Below are 15,102 nucleotides of genomic sequence, written 5' to 3' on the forward strand. Positions count from 1 at the left end.
CCCCTCCTTTAACCCAAAAAAGTGGAAGCGTGTGAGCGATGAAGCCTAAGCCGGACGGAACATTTTGAGTCTTTCAATCTGTGGTTAAAATGGGTCGGTGCTTGTCCTCCTCTTAATTCTTCGAGCACCAGGCCTTTTCTGCACCAGCTCCCTTTCCACACCCTCTGAGAATGATCTCGGGGCTGGGCATTGTGACATCAGCTGCAGGCCAGATTCCAGCAGCCAGCCTTGGATTGGTTGGGGCTGAGTTCCAGGAGAGCATGTAGGCAAAAACCTATCAAAAACTCTGGCTCTTGGGTGAGTAGCCAATGCTTGGCTTTCTGCTTTCATTTCATCGCCTCCTTTTCTACACAAAACCAATCAGAGTCCCTGGCCAGCAGTGCCAGCTTGGCCCCACGACCGTAGGTGCCCGGGGCGTGGGTGCCATGCAAAGTGCCTGGCCATGGCACCAAACTTTGTGGGTGCCCGGCACTTTCACGGGAAATTTTGATATGTACTGAAGTTCTCACCCTGGGCCAGCAGGGGGATACTGTAGATAGTTTTCACTCCGGTCCAAATACGCAAATAAGGGATTGAAAGTGATGTTCAGTGATTGGATAGTTACAGAAAGTGGTTACTGTTGCGTTCTAGTGGAGCTCTATATAAGCAGGCTGGCTGAACCCTTCGGTTCAATTCTGTTCTGGCCTGTGAATAAACAAGAGCTGTTTGAAGAATCGCTGTGTCGTCTGATATGTTCACCCACAACTTAACAAATTTTGTGGGTGCTCAGACACCCAGGGCACCCGGGAGTTGGCACCTATGGCCCTGCCATTTTGAGATTGCTTGAATTTATTTCCACTGCGCCCAGAGCATCTTACAAATGGCACCCACTTATTCTCAAATCCAAAACAAGGGGGCGGGTGAGAAAGCAGTTCACAAAATGTATCAAGCAATACAGAAATCAGCCCTGTTAACAAACAGAGAAGAAACTCAGTACAGTAGTACCTCTGGTTGCGAATGGGATCCGTTCTGGAGGCCCGTTTGCAACATGAAAGGAATGCAACCTGCAGCGGCGCATCTGTGTATGCGCGAGATGCGATTTGCCACTTCTGCGCATGCACGTGATGCCATTTTGCGCTTCTGCGCATGATGTCATTTTGCGCTTCTACGCATGCACGAGTGACAAAACCCGGAAGTAACCCTTTCTGGTACTTCCGGGTCGCCGCGGGACGTAACCTGAAAGAACGTAACATGAAGCGGAAATAACATGAGGCATGACTGTTTTGCAAAAGAAATAATCTAGACTTAAATAAGTAAAATGCTTTTGCGGTTTCAGTGGTACCTCGGGATGCGAACGGGATCCGTTCCGGAGCCCTGTTTGCATCCTGAATAGAATGTAAGGCGCGTCTTCGGGTCACATTTTGCCGCTTCCCCCATGCACGTGACATCATTTTGAGCATCTGCGCATGGGCGAGTGGCGAAACCAGGAAGTAAGGCGCTCCGTTACTTCCGGGTTGCCATGGAGCGCAACCCAAAAGCGCTTAACCTGAAGCACATTCAACTCGAGGTATGACTGTATTCGTTTCATAAAATTTATTCGCTGCTTGATTGTAAAAAAACAAACAAAAATAACCCAACAGCGTCAACGTGGTTTTAAAATTATTGGGGGGGACACAGCTGTTTAAAACATTCAAAATATGTAACCAGCAATGAACTAAAAACAGATTAAAACATGCATCAACATTCTACACATCTGGGTAGGCTTGTCTAAACAAAAATGGCTTTAGCGGGCACCGAAAAGAGTACAGTGAAGGCGCTTGTCTGATGTCAATAGGCAGGGAGTTCCAAAGGGTAGGTGTTGCCATGCAAAAAGATGGATTTCTTCCAAACATGGAGCGAGTGTTATGTGGCGTCTGCAAAAGTACCAGTCCTACAGACAGAAGCGCTTGTGGGCGTACATGTATTGGGTAAGGCGATCTTGCAGGTAAATTGGTCCCAAGTTGTGAATAAACAGTTTAATTGCAAAATAATCCTCTACAGGTAAAAAAAGCAAATTACAGAAGCATTAAAATATAATTAAAATATGCAATAAAACAATGCCATTCCATTGTTAAGTCCAGTCAAAGGAGACTATGGGGTTGCGGCACTCATCTCGCTTTCAGGCCGAGGGAGCCAGCGTTTGTCGACAGACAACTTTCCGGGTCATGTGGCCAGAAGAACTAAACCGCTTCTGGCGTAATGGAACACTGTGACAGAAGCCAGAGCGCACGGAAACTCCGTTTACTTCCCGCCACAGCGATACCTATTTATCTACTTGCACTGGCGTGCTTTCAAACTGCTAGGTTGGCAGGAGCTGGGACAGAGCAACAGGAGCTCACTTTGTCGTGGGGATACGAACCGCGACCTTCTGATCGGCAAGCCCAAGAGGCTCCGTGGTTTAGACCACAGCACCACCCGCATCCCTACGCCATTCAAATAGCATAGCAGAGATCCTAGTATCATGCCATCATAGAACTGTAGAGTTGGAAGTGGCCCAAGGATTATGTAGCCCCCTGCAATGCACGCGTCTCAACTAAAGCATCTACAGTTCTACTGTTAGAATAGCTCTTACTGTCAGAGAGTTCTTTGGAAGTTGAGTCATGCTCTCCTTTCTTGTAGCGTGAAGCCATTGGTTCGGGTCCAGAGCGAGAGAAGAGGGAGCATCTTGCTCCCCCTTCCATGTGACACCCTGTGGCGATCACACAGGGTCCCCGGACGTTTCACCGTCTATTGATCCCTGTGCCACCACTTTATTTCTCGCTGCCGCCACCCAGGCCCTACCTGGTACAATACTGAGTCCAGTCAGGGTTTATTTATTTATTTATAAGATATTTATTAAAGTTTCAAAAAAAAAAGTTACAATAATAATAATAATAATAAAGAATAAAAAAGAAAAAAGAGAATACAAAATGCAAAAAAGTAAAAACAATTAAAAACAAATCAATCTTTCCATATCTTGTCTTTCATTCACTTGTTTCCCTGACCTCCTCACACCTCCCCTTTTTGTATTCCAGTTCAGTAAGTTAATTCAGCAAATCCTTTCCCTCTTTGTTTTTATCTTAGTCCTTTGTCTTAATATGTAATAACTGTATATTCTCATCTGTTAGCAGTCCATTTTTACATACTCCTTATAACATTGCTACTAAAAACCCCTTAGCTTCATTCCGACATCATTCTAACATTCATTAATTTTACAGTATTTCTGTAAATAGTCTTTAAATTTCTTCCAATCTTCTTCCACCGACTCTTCTCCCTGGTCTCGGATTCTGCCAGTCATTTCCACCAGTTCCATATAGTCCATCACCTTCATCTGGCATTCTTCCAGGGTGGGTAGATCTTGTGTCTTCCAGTACTTTGCAATAAGTATTCTTGCTGCTGTTGTGGCATACATAAAGTTCTAGCCTTCTTTGGCACCAATTGGCCGACTATGCCCAAGAGAAAGGCCTCTGGTTTCTTCAGGAAGGTATATTTGAATACCTTTTTCATTTCATTATAGATCATCTCCCAGAAAGCCTTAATCCTTGGGCACGTCCACCAAAGGTGAAAGAATGTACCTTCAGTTTCTTTACATTTCCAACATTTATTATCTGGCAAATGATAGATTTTTGCAAGCTTGACTGGTGTCATGTACCACCTGTATATCATTTTCATAATATTCTCTCTTAAGGCATTACATGCCGTGAACTTCATACCTGTGGTCCATAACTGTTCCCAGTCAGCCATCATAATGTTATGTCCAACATCTTGTGCCCATTTAATCATAACAGATTTCACTGTTTCATCTTGAGTATTCCATTTCAACAGCAAGTTATACATTCTTGGCAAATTCTTAACTTTAGGATCTAACAGTTCTGTTTCCAGTTTTGATTTTTCCACCTGGAAGCCAATTTTCTTGTCCAAATTGTATGCCTCCATTATTTGATAATAATGAAGCCAATCTCGCACTTTATTTTTGAGTCCAGTCAGGGTTTAAATTGGAACATAAACTTCAGTTTATTTATTGCAGTTTAACAAGCGTGTGGTTTCATAAATGGTATTGGTCAATTACAGTCATGGGGTGCCTATCCAGACCTATAACTTCCGCTACCTGCTCTCACTCACTAAACCACCTCTCAGATATTGACTTGTCTTCCTAGCTCCTAACTGTTCCTGACTCAGCTTATTTCGCTACACTAACTCAACCTCCCCACATACTCTATCCCAATTCACTCCCACTCCAACCAACCACCAACTCCCAACAAACTCCACCCTTTGCCCCTCCCAGGGCTGGTTTATAGTCCCTCTGACTCCACCCCCCGGGTTCTGATTGGGTAACTATTTCACCTCCAGCACTCTCATATGCTAACGTCACACAGCCCTTGAGATATTGAGAGGCCAAGAAAGATGAGACGTTGTTTATTCCCACGTTGCCTTTTTCATCTCTGCAGAGCCCACAGCCCCTTTGTTCCTCTCAGAAGCCAAGCCCTGTTGCACCATGGACAAGTCTGCGCTGTGCCACCTGACAGATGCCAACGGGAATTTGAAAAACCAGATCTGGGACCTGAGAGAGACGGCCGCCAACCTTGACGCTGAGAAGCAGGAGATCCTGACGGAGAACAGGAGCGTCAAAGAGCAGAACCGGAGCCTGGAAGCCAAGATCGAGTGTTTCAAAGCTATGGCGGAGGACTTCGAAAAGGAAGAAGAGGAGCTCCAGGGAGTTCTGAGGAAGCTGGAGGAGACGATCGCGCAGATGGAATCCCAGAACATGGCCTTGAAAGGCACCAACAAGATGCTGAGGACCGAAATACAAAAGGTGTCCGGCCACATCGTTCTCTTCCAGGATTACAAGGCAACGCAAGACCAGGACATCTGTCACATGAAGCAGGTGATGGAGCACATTGTGAGCTACTTCAAGCAGCTGGAGTCAAAGATCGAGACGGCCGAGCAGAGATTCGGCGAGGAGCAGAGTGAAGCCGCCGAGCTCCAGCGCACCTTGGATGAGCTTGAGCAGATCCGTGAGGTCCAGGAGAATGAGATCCTCTGCCTGAAGGACCAGCTGGAAGAGGCGTCCTTCATGAGGCTGGAGAAGGACGAGAGCCTCAAGGTCCCGTCTCTGCTGCACGAGATGGTCCAAGCCAAGCTGGTCCAGGATTCCTTGGCCATGCAGAGCAGCCTCCTCCTGCTGTTGTCCAAAGTCGTGTGGCTGTTTCTGGCGGTGGCCGTCTGCCTAGGGTTCCTGAGTGTCTTGGCCAAAGTCTACCTCTTCGTCTTCAACCAGGACCTGGAATCCGGAAGCCAAGCTCTGCTGTTTACGGACCGCCTCCGCCTGCTGGCGGAAGTCCTCTCTCCGCATCCCATGAGGAGGTCGAATGGCTTGCTGCCCTTTTGAGACGGGAGCCGCGGCGCGGGGAGCAAACCCGGTGGAGCTAGCTGCTCATTCTTGTATCAAAACCGTGTGCCTTCAAAAATTAAAAGGACTCCCTCCCCCACTTAAGAAACGCCCCAGCCTAAATTTCCATCTGATTCCACTTGATCTTGCCAGAATATTCAGCACAGGTGTGCCCCCCACCCACCCGGCCTGCATAAGTGAAAATTGCATAATTGGGGAATCCCTCTCTAAACCCCCTTCAATCCCCCTCTCTGCCACTCTCTTTCCCACCCAGACCAAATTTTGAAATCCAGACCAAAATGCAAAGTAGGATTGAAGCCCTGGGGCTGGCTGGAGGCTAGACGGCAAGCAGGAAAGTAGCTGCTGCTGCGCTACCACACGTCTCAGCTGTTCGGTGGGGAGGCTGAGCAGCTGTCAGGCAGCCAACAAGGAGAACAGGTTATTTGCAGATCAGAGAAAGAAAGTGAAACTCTGGCTAACTTGCAGCTACCGTATTTTTCACCCCATAAGATGCACCTTTTCCCTCCTAAAAAGTAAGGGGAAATGTGTGTGTGTCTTATGGAGCGAATGCAGGGGGGAGGCAGGCAGGAAAAGCCCCCAAAGAGCCACACACAAGCTCCGTGTGACTCTTGCGGGCTTTTCCCCAGGAGGGAAAAGGGACTGATGCAGCCAGCCAGTCCCTTCTCCCTCCTCGTAGAAAAGCCTGCAGGAGCCACACGCTCCTTAAAGGGTGCGCGGCTCCTGTGGGCTTTTGTGGGAGGTGGGGGAATTGCCCTAGCTCTCCCAGCTGGAGAGGTTGCGCGCCGCTAAAGAGGAAGACAAGACAGCCACCGGCCTTCCCCTGGCAGCCCCGAGAAGCTCTGGGAGAAGCGGACAGGCTGCATACAGCCTGTCCGCTGCTCTTTGGGGCTGGGGGGGGGGGAATAATATTTTTTTTCTTGATTTCCCCCTCTAAAAACTTTAAGCCTTATGGTCCGGTGTGCCTTATGGAGCAAAAAATACGGTAGTTTCTTTATTAAGGAAGCAGAATAAAATGCAGAGATTACCGAGGGTTGCTCTTGTCTAGGTGAAGCGGTTGCTCATACTGGCTTGCAACTCCCCCTTCGCTCCCCATCCCTCTTTGTCAGGCCCCTTCCTCTGTCTACAGCAGTGGCGTAGCATGGGTTGTCAGCACCCGGGGCAAGGGAAGTAATTTGCGCCCCCTAACCCGTGGATTTGCGCCCCCTAACCAGTGGATTTGCACCCCCTAACCCCCAGATGTTGCGCCCGGTGCGGCCGGCCCCCCCTGCACCCCCCACACTATGCCACTGGTCTACAGCGAGCCCCAAGGGACCCTCTCTGTGTCTGCCTGACTCTCTGCTCTGTAACATGCAAAAGATGTCTTGTTCCGGAGGCCCATAACATAGTGAGCCCAATTCCCATTCTATCGTTCAGTCCATATAACTATAGAATTGTACAGTGGGAAGGGGTCCTGAGGGTCATCTAGTCCAACCCCCTGTAATGCAGAAATGTCAACTAAAGCATCCGGGACAGATGGTCATCCAACCTCCACTTAAAAACTTCCTGTGAAAAGAGAGTCCATCACCTCCCAAGGGAGACTGTTCCACTGTCAAAAGCTCTTACTGTCAGCTTTTTCTGATGTTTAGTCAGAATCTCCTCTCTTGTAACTTTAAGCCATTGGATCGGGTCCTACTTTCCTGAGCAGGGAAAAACAAGCTTGCTGCCTCTTCCATGTGACAGCCCTTGAAAGATTTGAAGATGGCTTTTGGCTTGGGTTCAAATCCCACCGTCACCCACGAGCAATTACTCCATCTTTGTGGGGGTTGCCTTGTGGTTGGCTGAGACAAAACAAAAACTCTGTGTCAACACTTTCCACAGGCTAAATAGACGGTTGAGAATTGGCAGTTTATGCTTCTGAACATTCATGACCAAGCATTATGGGAGCTCCCCCATGTGGAGTATACTGAGAAAGTGCAGACTTAATTTTAAACATATTCTGTTGCACCCTCTGGAGGCTGTAGCTAGATGGTTTTCATCCACCATGCTCAGGTTGTGTTTATGTGCTTTTAAAAACAGTCTATGCTTTAAACATCTAATCTGATTTGCATATGTTAATTTGCATTATTGAGTGTTCTTTTTGCAGTGTGAGGGAGGAGCAAGGGAACATTTTGAACTGATATACCTTATGCACAACATCTCTTGTCTTTGGAACAGTCTCTCAGAACTTCCCACGAATGCTAAATGGCTGTTACTATCATTATTATCAATAGCCATGCTTTCTTTCCATTATGAATTGCTTCCCGTGAGAAATCCTGAAGTGGTTCACAATATAATAAAAACATTTTTAAACAATTGCATACATAAACATGATGTTTAAGTGTGTCCGTGCACACACACACACACACACACACACACACACGTCACACATGAATTATTTTCAAATACAAAAATTCCTTCCAGTAGCACCTTAAAGACCAACTAAGTTAGTTCTTGGTATGAGCTTTCGTGTGCATGCACACTTCTTCAGATACCCTGAAACAGAAGTTGCCAGATCCTTCTATATAGTGAGAAGGTGGGGAGGGGTATTACTCAGAAGGGTGGTGGGAATGGGAGATTGGCAGATAGCTGAGATGAGCCTGTTGACGACTCTTAACGACTCTTAACCATGGAGAGACCTGGTCTGAACAAAGACATTGGATTCTTATCTCATTATACATGACTAAGCCATTTTTCACCTTCTCACCCCTTGCCTTTTCCTGTAAGACCTATTGCAGTCGTTAAGAGTCGTCAACAGGCTCATCTCAGCTATCTGCCAATCTCCCATTCCCACCACCCTTCTGAGTAATACCCCTCCCCACCTTCTCACTATATAGAAGGATCTGGCAACTTCTGTTTCAGTGTATCTGAAGAAGTGTGCATGCACACAAAAGCTCATACCAAGAACTAACTTAGTTGGTCTTTAAGGTGCTACTGGAAGGAATTTTTTTATTTTGACTATGGCAGACCAACACGGCTACCTATCTGTAACTATTTTCAAATACAACAGAGATACCAGTTGATGAGCTGGTAAATATGGGTCAGGACTGTACCACTTCCGATTACAGGTGGAGAAAAACCTATGATGGAAGACTCCTTGTTTCTGGGGAAAGGAGGAAAGGAATAGAGTGTCTTTCCCTGACATGGCAGATGCCAAGACTGAAGATATACAGTGAGGGGGGAAGGTATTTGATCCCCTGCAAAATTTGCCCGTTTGACCTCTGACGAAGAAATGACCAGTCCATAATTTTAATGGTAGGTTTATTGCAGCTGTGAGAGACAGAATAACAACAGGAAGAAGAAGAAGAAGAAGAGTTTGGATTTGATACCCCGCCTTTCACTCCATTTAAGGAGTCTCAAAGCGGCTAACATTCTCCTTTCCCTTCCTCTCCCACAACAAACACTCTGTGAGGTGAGTGGGGCTGAGAGACTTCAGAGAAGTGTGACTGGCCCAAGGTCACCCAGCAGCTGCATGTGGAGGAGCGGAGACGCGAACCCGGTTTCCCAGATTACGAGACTACCGCTCTTAACCACTACACCACACTGGAAAACCCCCAGAAACCCAGAAGAAAAAAGTCAGAGATGGATGTGCATTATAAGGAGTGAAATAAGTATTTGCAAAAGATGACTTAGTACTTGGTGGCAAAACCCTTCTTGGCAATTACAGAGGTCAGATGTTTCTGGTAGGTGGCCACCAGGTCTGCACACATCTCAGGAGGTATTTTGTCCCACTCCTCTTTGCAGATCCTCTCCAAGTCAGTAAGATTTCGAGGCTGATGTGTAGCTACTCGAACCTTCAGAATAACCTTCGAACAGTTATTCTGTCTCTCACAGCTACAATAAACCTACCATTAAAATTATGGACTGGCCATTTCTTCGTCAGAGGGCAAACGGGCAAATTTAGCAGGGGATCAAATACTTTCCCCCCTCACTGTAGAGCATGCTCTTTCATGTTCCTTTGGGGAAGACCCCTAGATCAGTGGAAGAGCACTTGTTCTTTAATGTAGAAGGCCGCAGGTTCAGTTCCTAGCGTCTCCAAAGACTTGCCGCCTGGAACCCTGGTGAGCTACTGCCAGTCAGTGTAAAGATAAAGGTAAAGGTAAAGGGACCCCTAACCATTAGGTCCAGTCATGGCCGACTCTGGGGTTGCGGCGCTCATCTTGCTTTATTGGCCGAGGGAGCCGGCATACAGCTTCCGGGTCATGTGGCCAGCATGACTATGCCGCTTCTGGTGAACCAGAGCAGCATACGGAAACGCCGTTTACCTTCCCGCCAGAGCGGTACCTATTTATCTACTTGCACTTTGACGTGCTTTTGAACTGCTAGGTTGGCAGGAGCAGGGACCGAGCAGCGGGAGCTCACCCCATCGCGAGGATTCGAACCGACGACCTTCTGATCGGCAAGTCCTAGGGTCAGTGGTTTAACCACAGCGCCACCCACCATCTATTTAAAGCACATCCCCACCTGCAAAAGTGTAGGGTTGCCATATGTCTGGACATACCTGGAATACTGCAGTCGGCAGCAGTGTTTGGGCAGAAATCGGTTGAATGTCCGGGAAAATCTGGACAAATGGTATCCTGTGTCGGCAGTGCCTTTTCTGCTAATTTTCTATAAAAATAGCTTTAAAATGGGGTGGGGTTTTTGTGATTTTGCCCAAAAAAGCTCAACAACTTTGGGCAAAACCAAAAAAGGCTCAACAACTTTGCCAAAAAAAGGGTCCGGATTTTTTGGCAAAGAAGAGGAGGTTAAGGGGTGATATGATAGCCATGTTCAAATATATAAAAGGATGTCACATAGAGGAGGGAGAAAGGTTGTTTTCTGCTGCTCCAGAGAAGCGGACACGGAGCAATGGATCCAAACTACAAGAAAGAAGATTCCACCTAAACATTAGGAAGAACTTCCTGACAGTAAGAGCTGTTTGACAGTGGAATTTGCTGCCAAGGAGTGTGGTGGAGTCTCCTACTTTGGAGGTCTTTAAGCAGAGGCTTGACAACCATATGTCAGGAGTGCTCTGATGGTGTTTCCTGCTTGGCAGGGGGTTGGACTCGATGGCCCTTGTGGTCTCTTCCAACTCTATGATTCTATGATTCTATGATTCTATGATTCTAAGATTTTCACTGTTTGAAATACGGCAACCCTACAAAGTGTGTCCAAAAAAGGGCTTCCTTGCTTAGGCCTCTGGGTAAAGAAACTGCTTTTTGGCATTCAAAACAATCTTATCGGGCTGAGTCATTGCGTTATCTAGCTGTACTCTGTTTCAAGGCCAGGAATGAGGCCTGCTAAATGGGAAATGGTTTCAGCTGTGTGGGAATGCATGTACGCCAAGGTTCCAGAGGTTTCCAGCCTCAAAGCCTTCTGATTGGCTCAGGAGACTCATCTTGGTTGCTATGCCCTTTGCAATACCTGGAGATCAAGCCTTTTGAGGTATGGATTATAGCCTGCATAAATGATCTTATGGACCGTATAGAGTTAGTTCAAGTTAGCGTTGTTATTTTAGTCTGAGAGGTGCATCCATGTAATGGCCGCAACCCAACCGAGCCTCAAACTTCCCCATTGAGAGCTAGGACTTGCAACCATGTGTTCTGGTGGCCTTGGGGCACATCCTGTCTCCTTGGCTAGCTAGACCTCTGGAACTGGCTGTGGAACATTGCTCTGGTCAACAGCGCTTCCACCTTCACCGGACTGGCCCTCTCTGGGATCAGAAGATAGGAATGGCCTGAGGGTGCCTTGACCCAAGGGTCCAGATGATCACACCCAGTGATTTCATAACGGATCTCAAAAAGTATGGGGAGGCAGGATGGAAACATGGAGAACATCACAAGCTAAAGCTCGCTGGGTGGACCAGCCGTCTCCCAGCAGCACCTTCTGTCATGGCTCTGGACCAGCGACCCTCAGATGTAGAGACCTCTTGCATCAGGAGAGGGATACACTCCCCAGTCCTTCCAGTAAAGACCAACTGCTACCAGAGACTACATTTTGTCCCTGGAGGCATAAAGAAGCATCTCTGCCGCTGGACACAGGTGAGTGGACTATATACTCCTTAGAGTATACAGGAAACAACAACAACAACAAATTATTTATACCCTGCCCATCTGGCTGAGTTTCCCCAGCCACTCTGGGTGGCTACCAATCGAGTGTTAAAAACAATACAGCATTAAATATTAAAAACTTCCCTAAATAGGGCTGCCTTCAGATGTCTTTTAAAAATAAGATAGCTGCTTATTTGCTTGACATCTGCTGGGAGGGTGTTCCACAGGGCAGGCGCCACTACCAAGAAGGCCCTCTGTCTGGTTCCCTGTAACCTCACTTTTCGCAATGAGGGAACTGCCAGAAGGCCCTTGGAGCTGGACCTCAGTGTCTGGGCTGAACAATGGAGGTGGAGACGCTCCTTCAGGTATACTGGGCCGAGGCCGTTTAGGGCTTTAAAGGTCAGCACCAACACTTTGAATTGTGCTCAGAAACATACTGGGAGCCAATGCAGATCTCTCAGGACCAGTGTTATGTGGTCCCGGCGGCCGCTTCCAGTCACCAGTCTAGCTGCTGCATTCTGGATTAATTGCAGTTTCCGGGTCATCTTCAAAGGTAGAGCGCTTTGCAGTAGTCCAAGAGGGAGATAACCAGAGCATGCATCACTCTGGCGAGGCAGTCCATAGGTTGGTAGGGTCTTAGCTTGCATACCAGATGGAGCTGGTAGACAATCGCCCTGGACACAGAATTGACCTGCGCCTCCATGGACAGCTGTGACTCCCAGGCTGTGCACCTGGTCCTTCAGGGGCACAGTTACCCCATTCAGGACCAGGGAGTCCTCCACCCCCACCCCCTCCTGTTCCCCCCCAAACAGTACTTCTGTCTTGTCAGGATTCAACCTCAATCTGTTAGCCGCCATCCATCCTCCAACCGCCTCCAGACACTCACACAGGACCTTCACCGCCTTCACTGGTTGTGATTTAAAAGAGAGGTAGAGCTGGGTATCATCCGCATACTGATGAACACCCAGCCCAAACCTCTGATGATCTTTCCCAGCGGCTTCATATAGATATTAAAAAGCATGGGGGAGAGGACGGAACCCTGAGGCACCCCACAAGTGAGAGCCCAGGGGTCTGAACACTCATCTCCCAACACCACTTTCTGGACACGGCCCAGGAGAAAGGATAATATATTTATACCCCACCCATCTGGCTGGGTTTCCCAGCTTTGTAGCTTTAACCCTGCTGCCTAGATGAAGTCAATGGCTACAGGAAAAGACACCTGCCATTTAACTGGAAAAGTGATGCTCACAAATCTTACTTGGGGTGCAGGGAATCCCTTCCCAGCACAGAACACAGAGATCAGTCTGACTTGGAGAAATCATTTCCTTAATGACGGGCAATTCTCTCTCCTGCTTGGTCTCCCATCTCCTGGACTTTTTATTCATTTCGGCAACCCCATAGAGTTCAAGGTGTGATTGCCATCATAAAGTGCAGTGCACATGTTATAAAACGATGCCAATCCTCAGATTTCCCCCCCCCCCCCGCATGCCACGCGCATTTCAGAATCAAGTTTATGGCTTCATAGCTCTCTGGGGCAGTCATCAACACAGAGCAATTTCCCCTTAAAGTAAAGGATGTTGACCCTCAGAGTGACACTGCGGCAGAGAGGCTGTTGTCAATTCAACATATTGTGAACCAGGAGTGGTTTTATGGTAGATGATCTTCGGAGTTTCACAAACTGGCATTGAGGAGGGGAAAGCTCTCACTTCAGAGCCGGAGAATAAGCCTCATCTGCACTAGGCATTTAAAGCAGGATCGTACCACTTCTAAAGGGACAGAGCCTTTAAACCACAGAGCTAGGACTTGCCGATCAGTAGGTCGGCGGTTCGAATCCCAATGATGGGGTGAGCTCCTGTTGCTCGGTCCCAGCTCCTGCCAACCTAGCAGTTCAAAAGCACGTCAAAGTGCAAGTAGACAAATAGGTACTGCTCCGGCGGGAAGGTAAACGGCGTTTCCGTGCTCTGCTCTGGTTTGCCAGAAGCGGCTTAGTCATGCTGGCCACATGACCCGGAAGCTGTACTCCGGCTCCCTCGGCCAATAAAGTGAGATGAGCGCCGCAACCCCAGAGTCGGCCACGACTGGACCTAATCGTCAGGGGTCCCTTTACCTTTACCTTTACCACTTCGAAACAGTCATGGATTCCACCTCCCCAAAAAATATCTCTCTCTCTCTCTTTTTAATGAGTTTATTTACAGCACATACACACACACTTGTAAAACTGAACATGAAAATAATAATACACAATCAAAAGAAAAAACCAAAAACCAAAGAAATACAAACAAAGCATAACAATGTACGAAAACTTATACAAAACCAATAGCCAACAATTTATATACACCATATTTCAGTTCTTCTTTTCTTCCAATTGACTTCCTTCATGCTCAACAAGGTTCTCTTTTCGTTTTTGGTAAACTGTCTCCTCCTTAGTTCGTTATTACGCCTTTTTCTTACAACTTTTTTGTCCGGGTTTTCGCTTTTTGAAATATGGCAGCCCTACTTAACAGTCGACCCCTCTTCCCTGGGAACTCTGGGAATTGTAGTTCTGTGAGGGGGGAATTAGGATCTCCCAGCGCCTCTTGAGGTGGAGGGACCATTGCCCAATTAGCTAATGATTTGTAAGGAGCATTTCAAGGCTGACAACAGAGCTGTGTTTCTTGAAATTCTCATGCCACTCAGGGGTGAGGTATGCCATTCTCTAATCAGAGCTTCACGGATTTCCTGCTTTTCAAAGGGCTGTGGCCAAATTCATATCCCCGAACAGCCTCAGACAGTTACACAATAGCAAACAAACTTCCTTTTGTGCGGCTGGTAGTTCCCCCACTCCTTTATTCTCCGGCCTTCCTCCAGCTTCCCAAAAAGAGGGCTCTTTTCTAATTGGATTTACATTTTTTCAACTTCAAAGTGCTCTTGTCAGTCCAAGATAGTTCATCAGGATTTTTTATTAAGTTCAAGCACTGAGATCCCAATCTGAATGAGACACCAGGAGAAGGAGACAGAAAATGGAAAAATTATTGCATGTAATATGAACAAAACTGTTTTCTGTAGAAACCTTAAACAATGGAAATGATTTCTTCCCATTTGCCATACTCCAGATCTGCTTTATGATTTTTCTAAGCGCAGATGCTCAAAATAATAATATCTGTTGGCAGAATTTTTAAATCAAATTGTTCGTGTCTGATGTGGAAGCAGGAACACTGAGAACCAAATTCTTCCTTCTTCCTTCTTCCTCCATCCCTCCCTCCCTGTCTCTTGCAGCGCCATATGGCAAACAACTTTCCTCATTTGGATTACATCTCAATCTTTTCCAGTCGCTTTTGGATTGAGCTTTTAAAGAAAAAGAACAACGGTCACAGATGGCAAATGCCCCGCCCAGTGTGGGAGGAGCTTAGCTGTTCGCAGCCCTCCTTTCCTACTTCGGAGATTCCAGCTGTACTTCTCTTTGGCTGCGGAGATATAAGAAGCAGAGGTCACCACCACGGAAGGGAGGCGGTGAATGGGAGGGCGCTCAAAGGAGGAGAAGTGCAAATCGTTTTGGGAAAAGAAATCTGAGGTGAGTGGCATCTCTCCCCAAAGGAGCTGTCCTGAGTGCTGCCTTGGTTGTTAATGCCCTTATTAAGATTCCCTGCAGAGTAACGGTTTGGGAAGTGTGAG

At 47.2% G+C, this 15,102-nt stretch overlaps 2 protein-coding genes and 1 long non-coding RNA gene across 5 annotated transcripts in view; 2 read left to right on the top strand and 1 right to left on the bottom strand.

Annotated features, from left to right (window-relative positions):
• LOC308588785 (uncharacterized protein) lies at positions 1-5,495 on the top strand. Its single transcript, XM_081197455.1, has 2 exons — positions 1-297; positions 4,446-5,495. Exon 2 carries the CDS (start codon positions 4,493-4,495, stop codon positions 5,384-5,386), a length of 894 nt encoding a protein of 297 aa, XP_081053581.1. The 5' UTR covers positions 1-297; positions 4,446-4,492; the 3' UTR covers positions 5,387-5,495.
• Positions 3,987-15,102, bottom strand: part of LOC308588877 — a 26,763-nt gene continuing 15,647 nt past the window's right edge. The window contains exon 2 of the long non-coding RNA XR_014008958.1: positions 3,987-4,146. This is a non-coding gene — a long non-coding RNA (uncharacterized lncRNA). The remainder of the gene's footprint in view (positions 4,147-15,102) is intronic.
• The window catches only part of GDPD4 (glycerophosphodiester phosphodiesterase domain containing 4), a 40,402-nt gene continuing 40,151 nt past the window's right edge, over positions 14,852-15,102 (top strand). For 2 of the 3 annotated variants that reach the window (XM_081197381.1, XM_081197382.1), the window contains exon 1: positions 14,852-15,001. In XM_081197381.1, the coding sequence (XP_081053507.1) occupies positions 14,945-15,001 (57 nt within the window). In that variant the 5' untranslated portion in view covers positions 14,852-14,944. The remainder of the gene's footprint in view (positions 15,002-15,102) is intronic. The other variant, XM_081197383.1, reaches the window with a different exon arrangement.

This window comes from Podarcis bocagei, assembly GCF_964188305.1.
Source record: "Podarcis bocagei genome assembly, chromosome: 6".
NCBI lineage: Eukaryota > Metazoa > Chordata > Lepidosauria > Squamata > Lacertidae > Podarcis > Podarcis bocagei.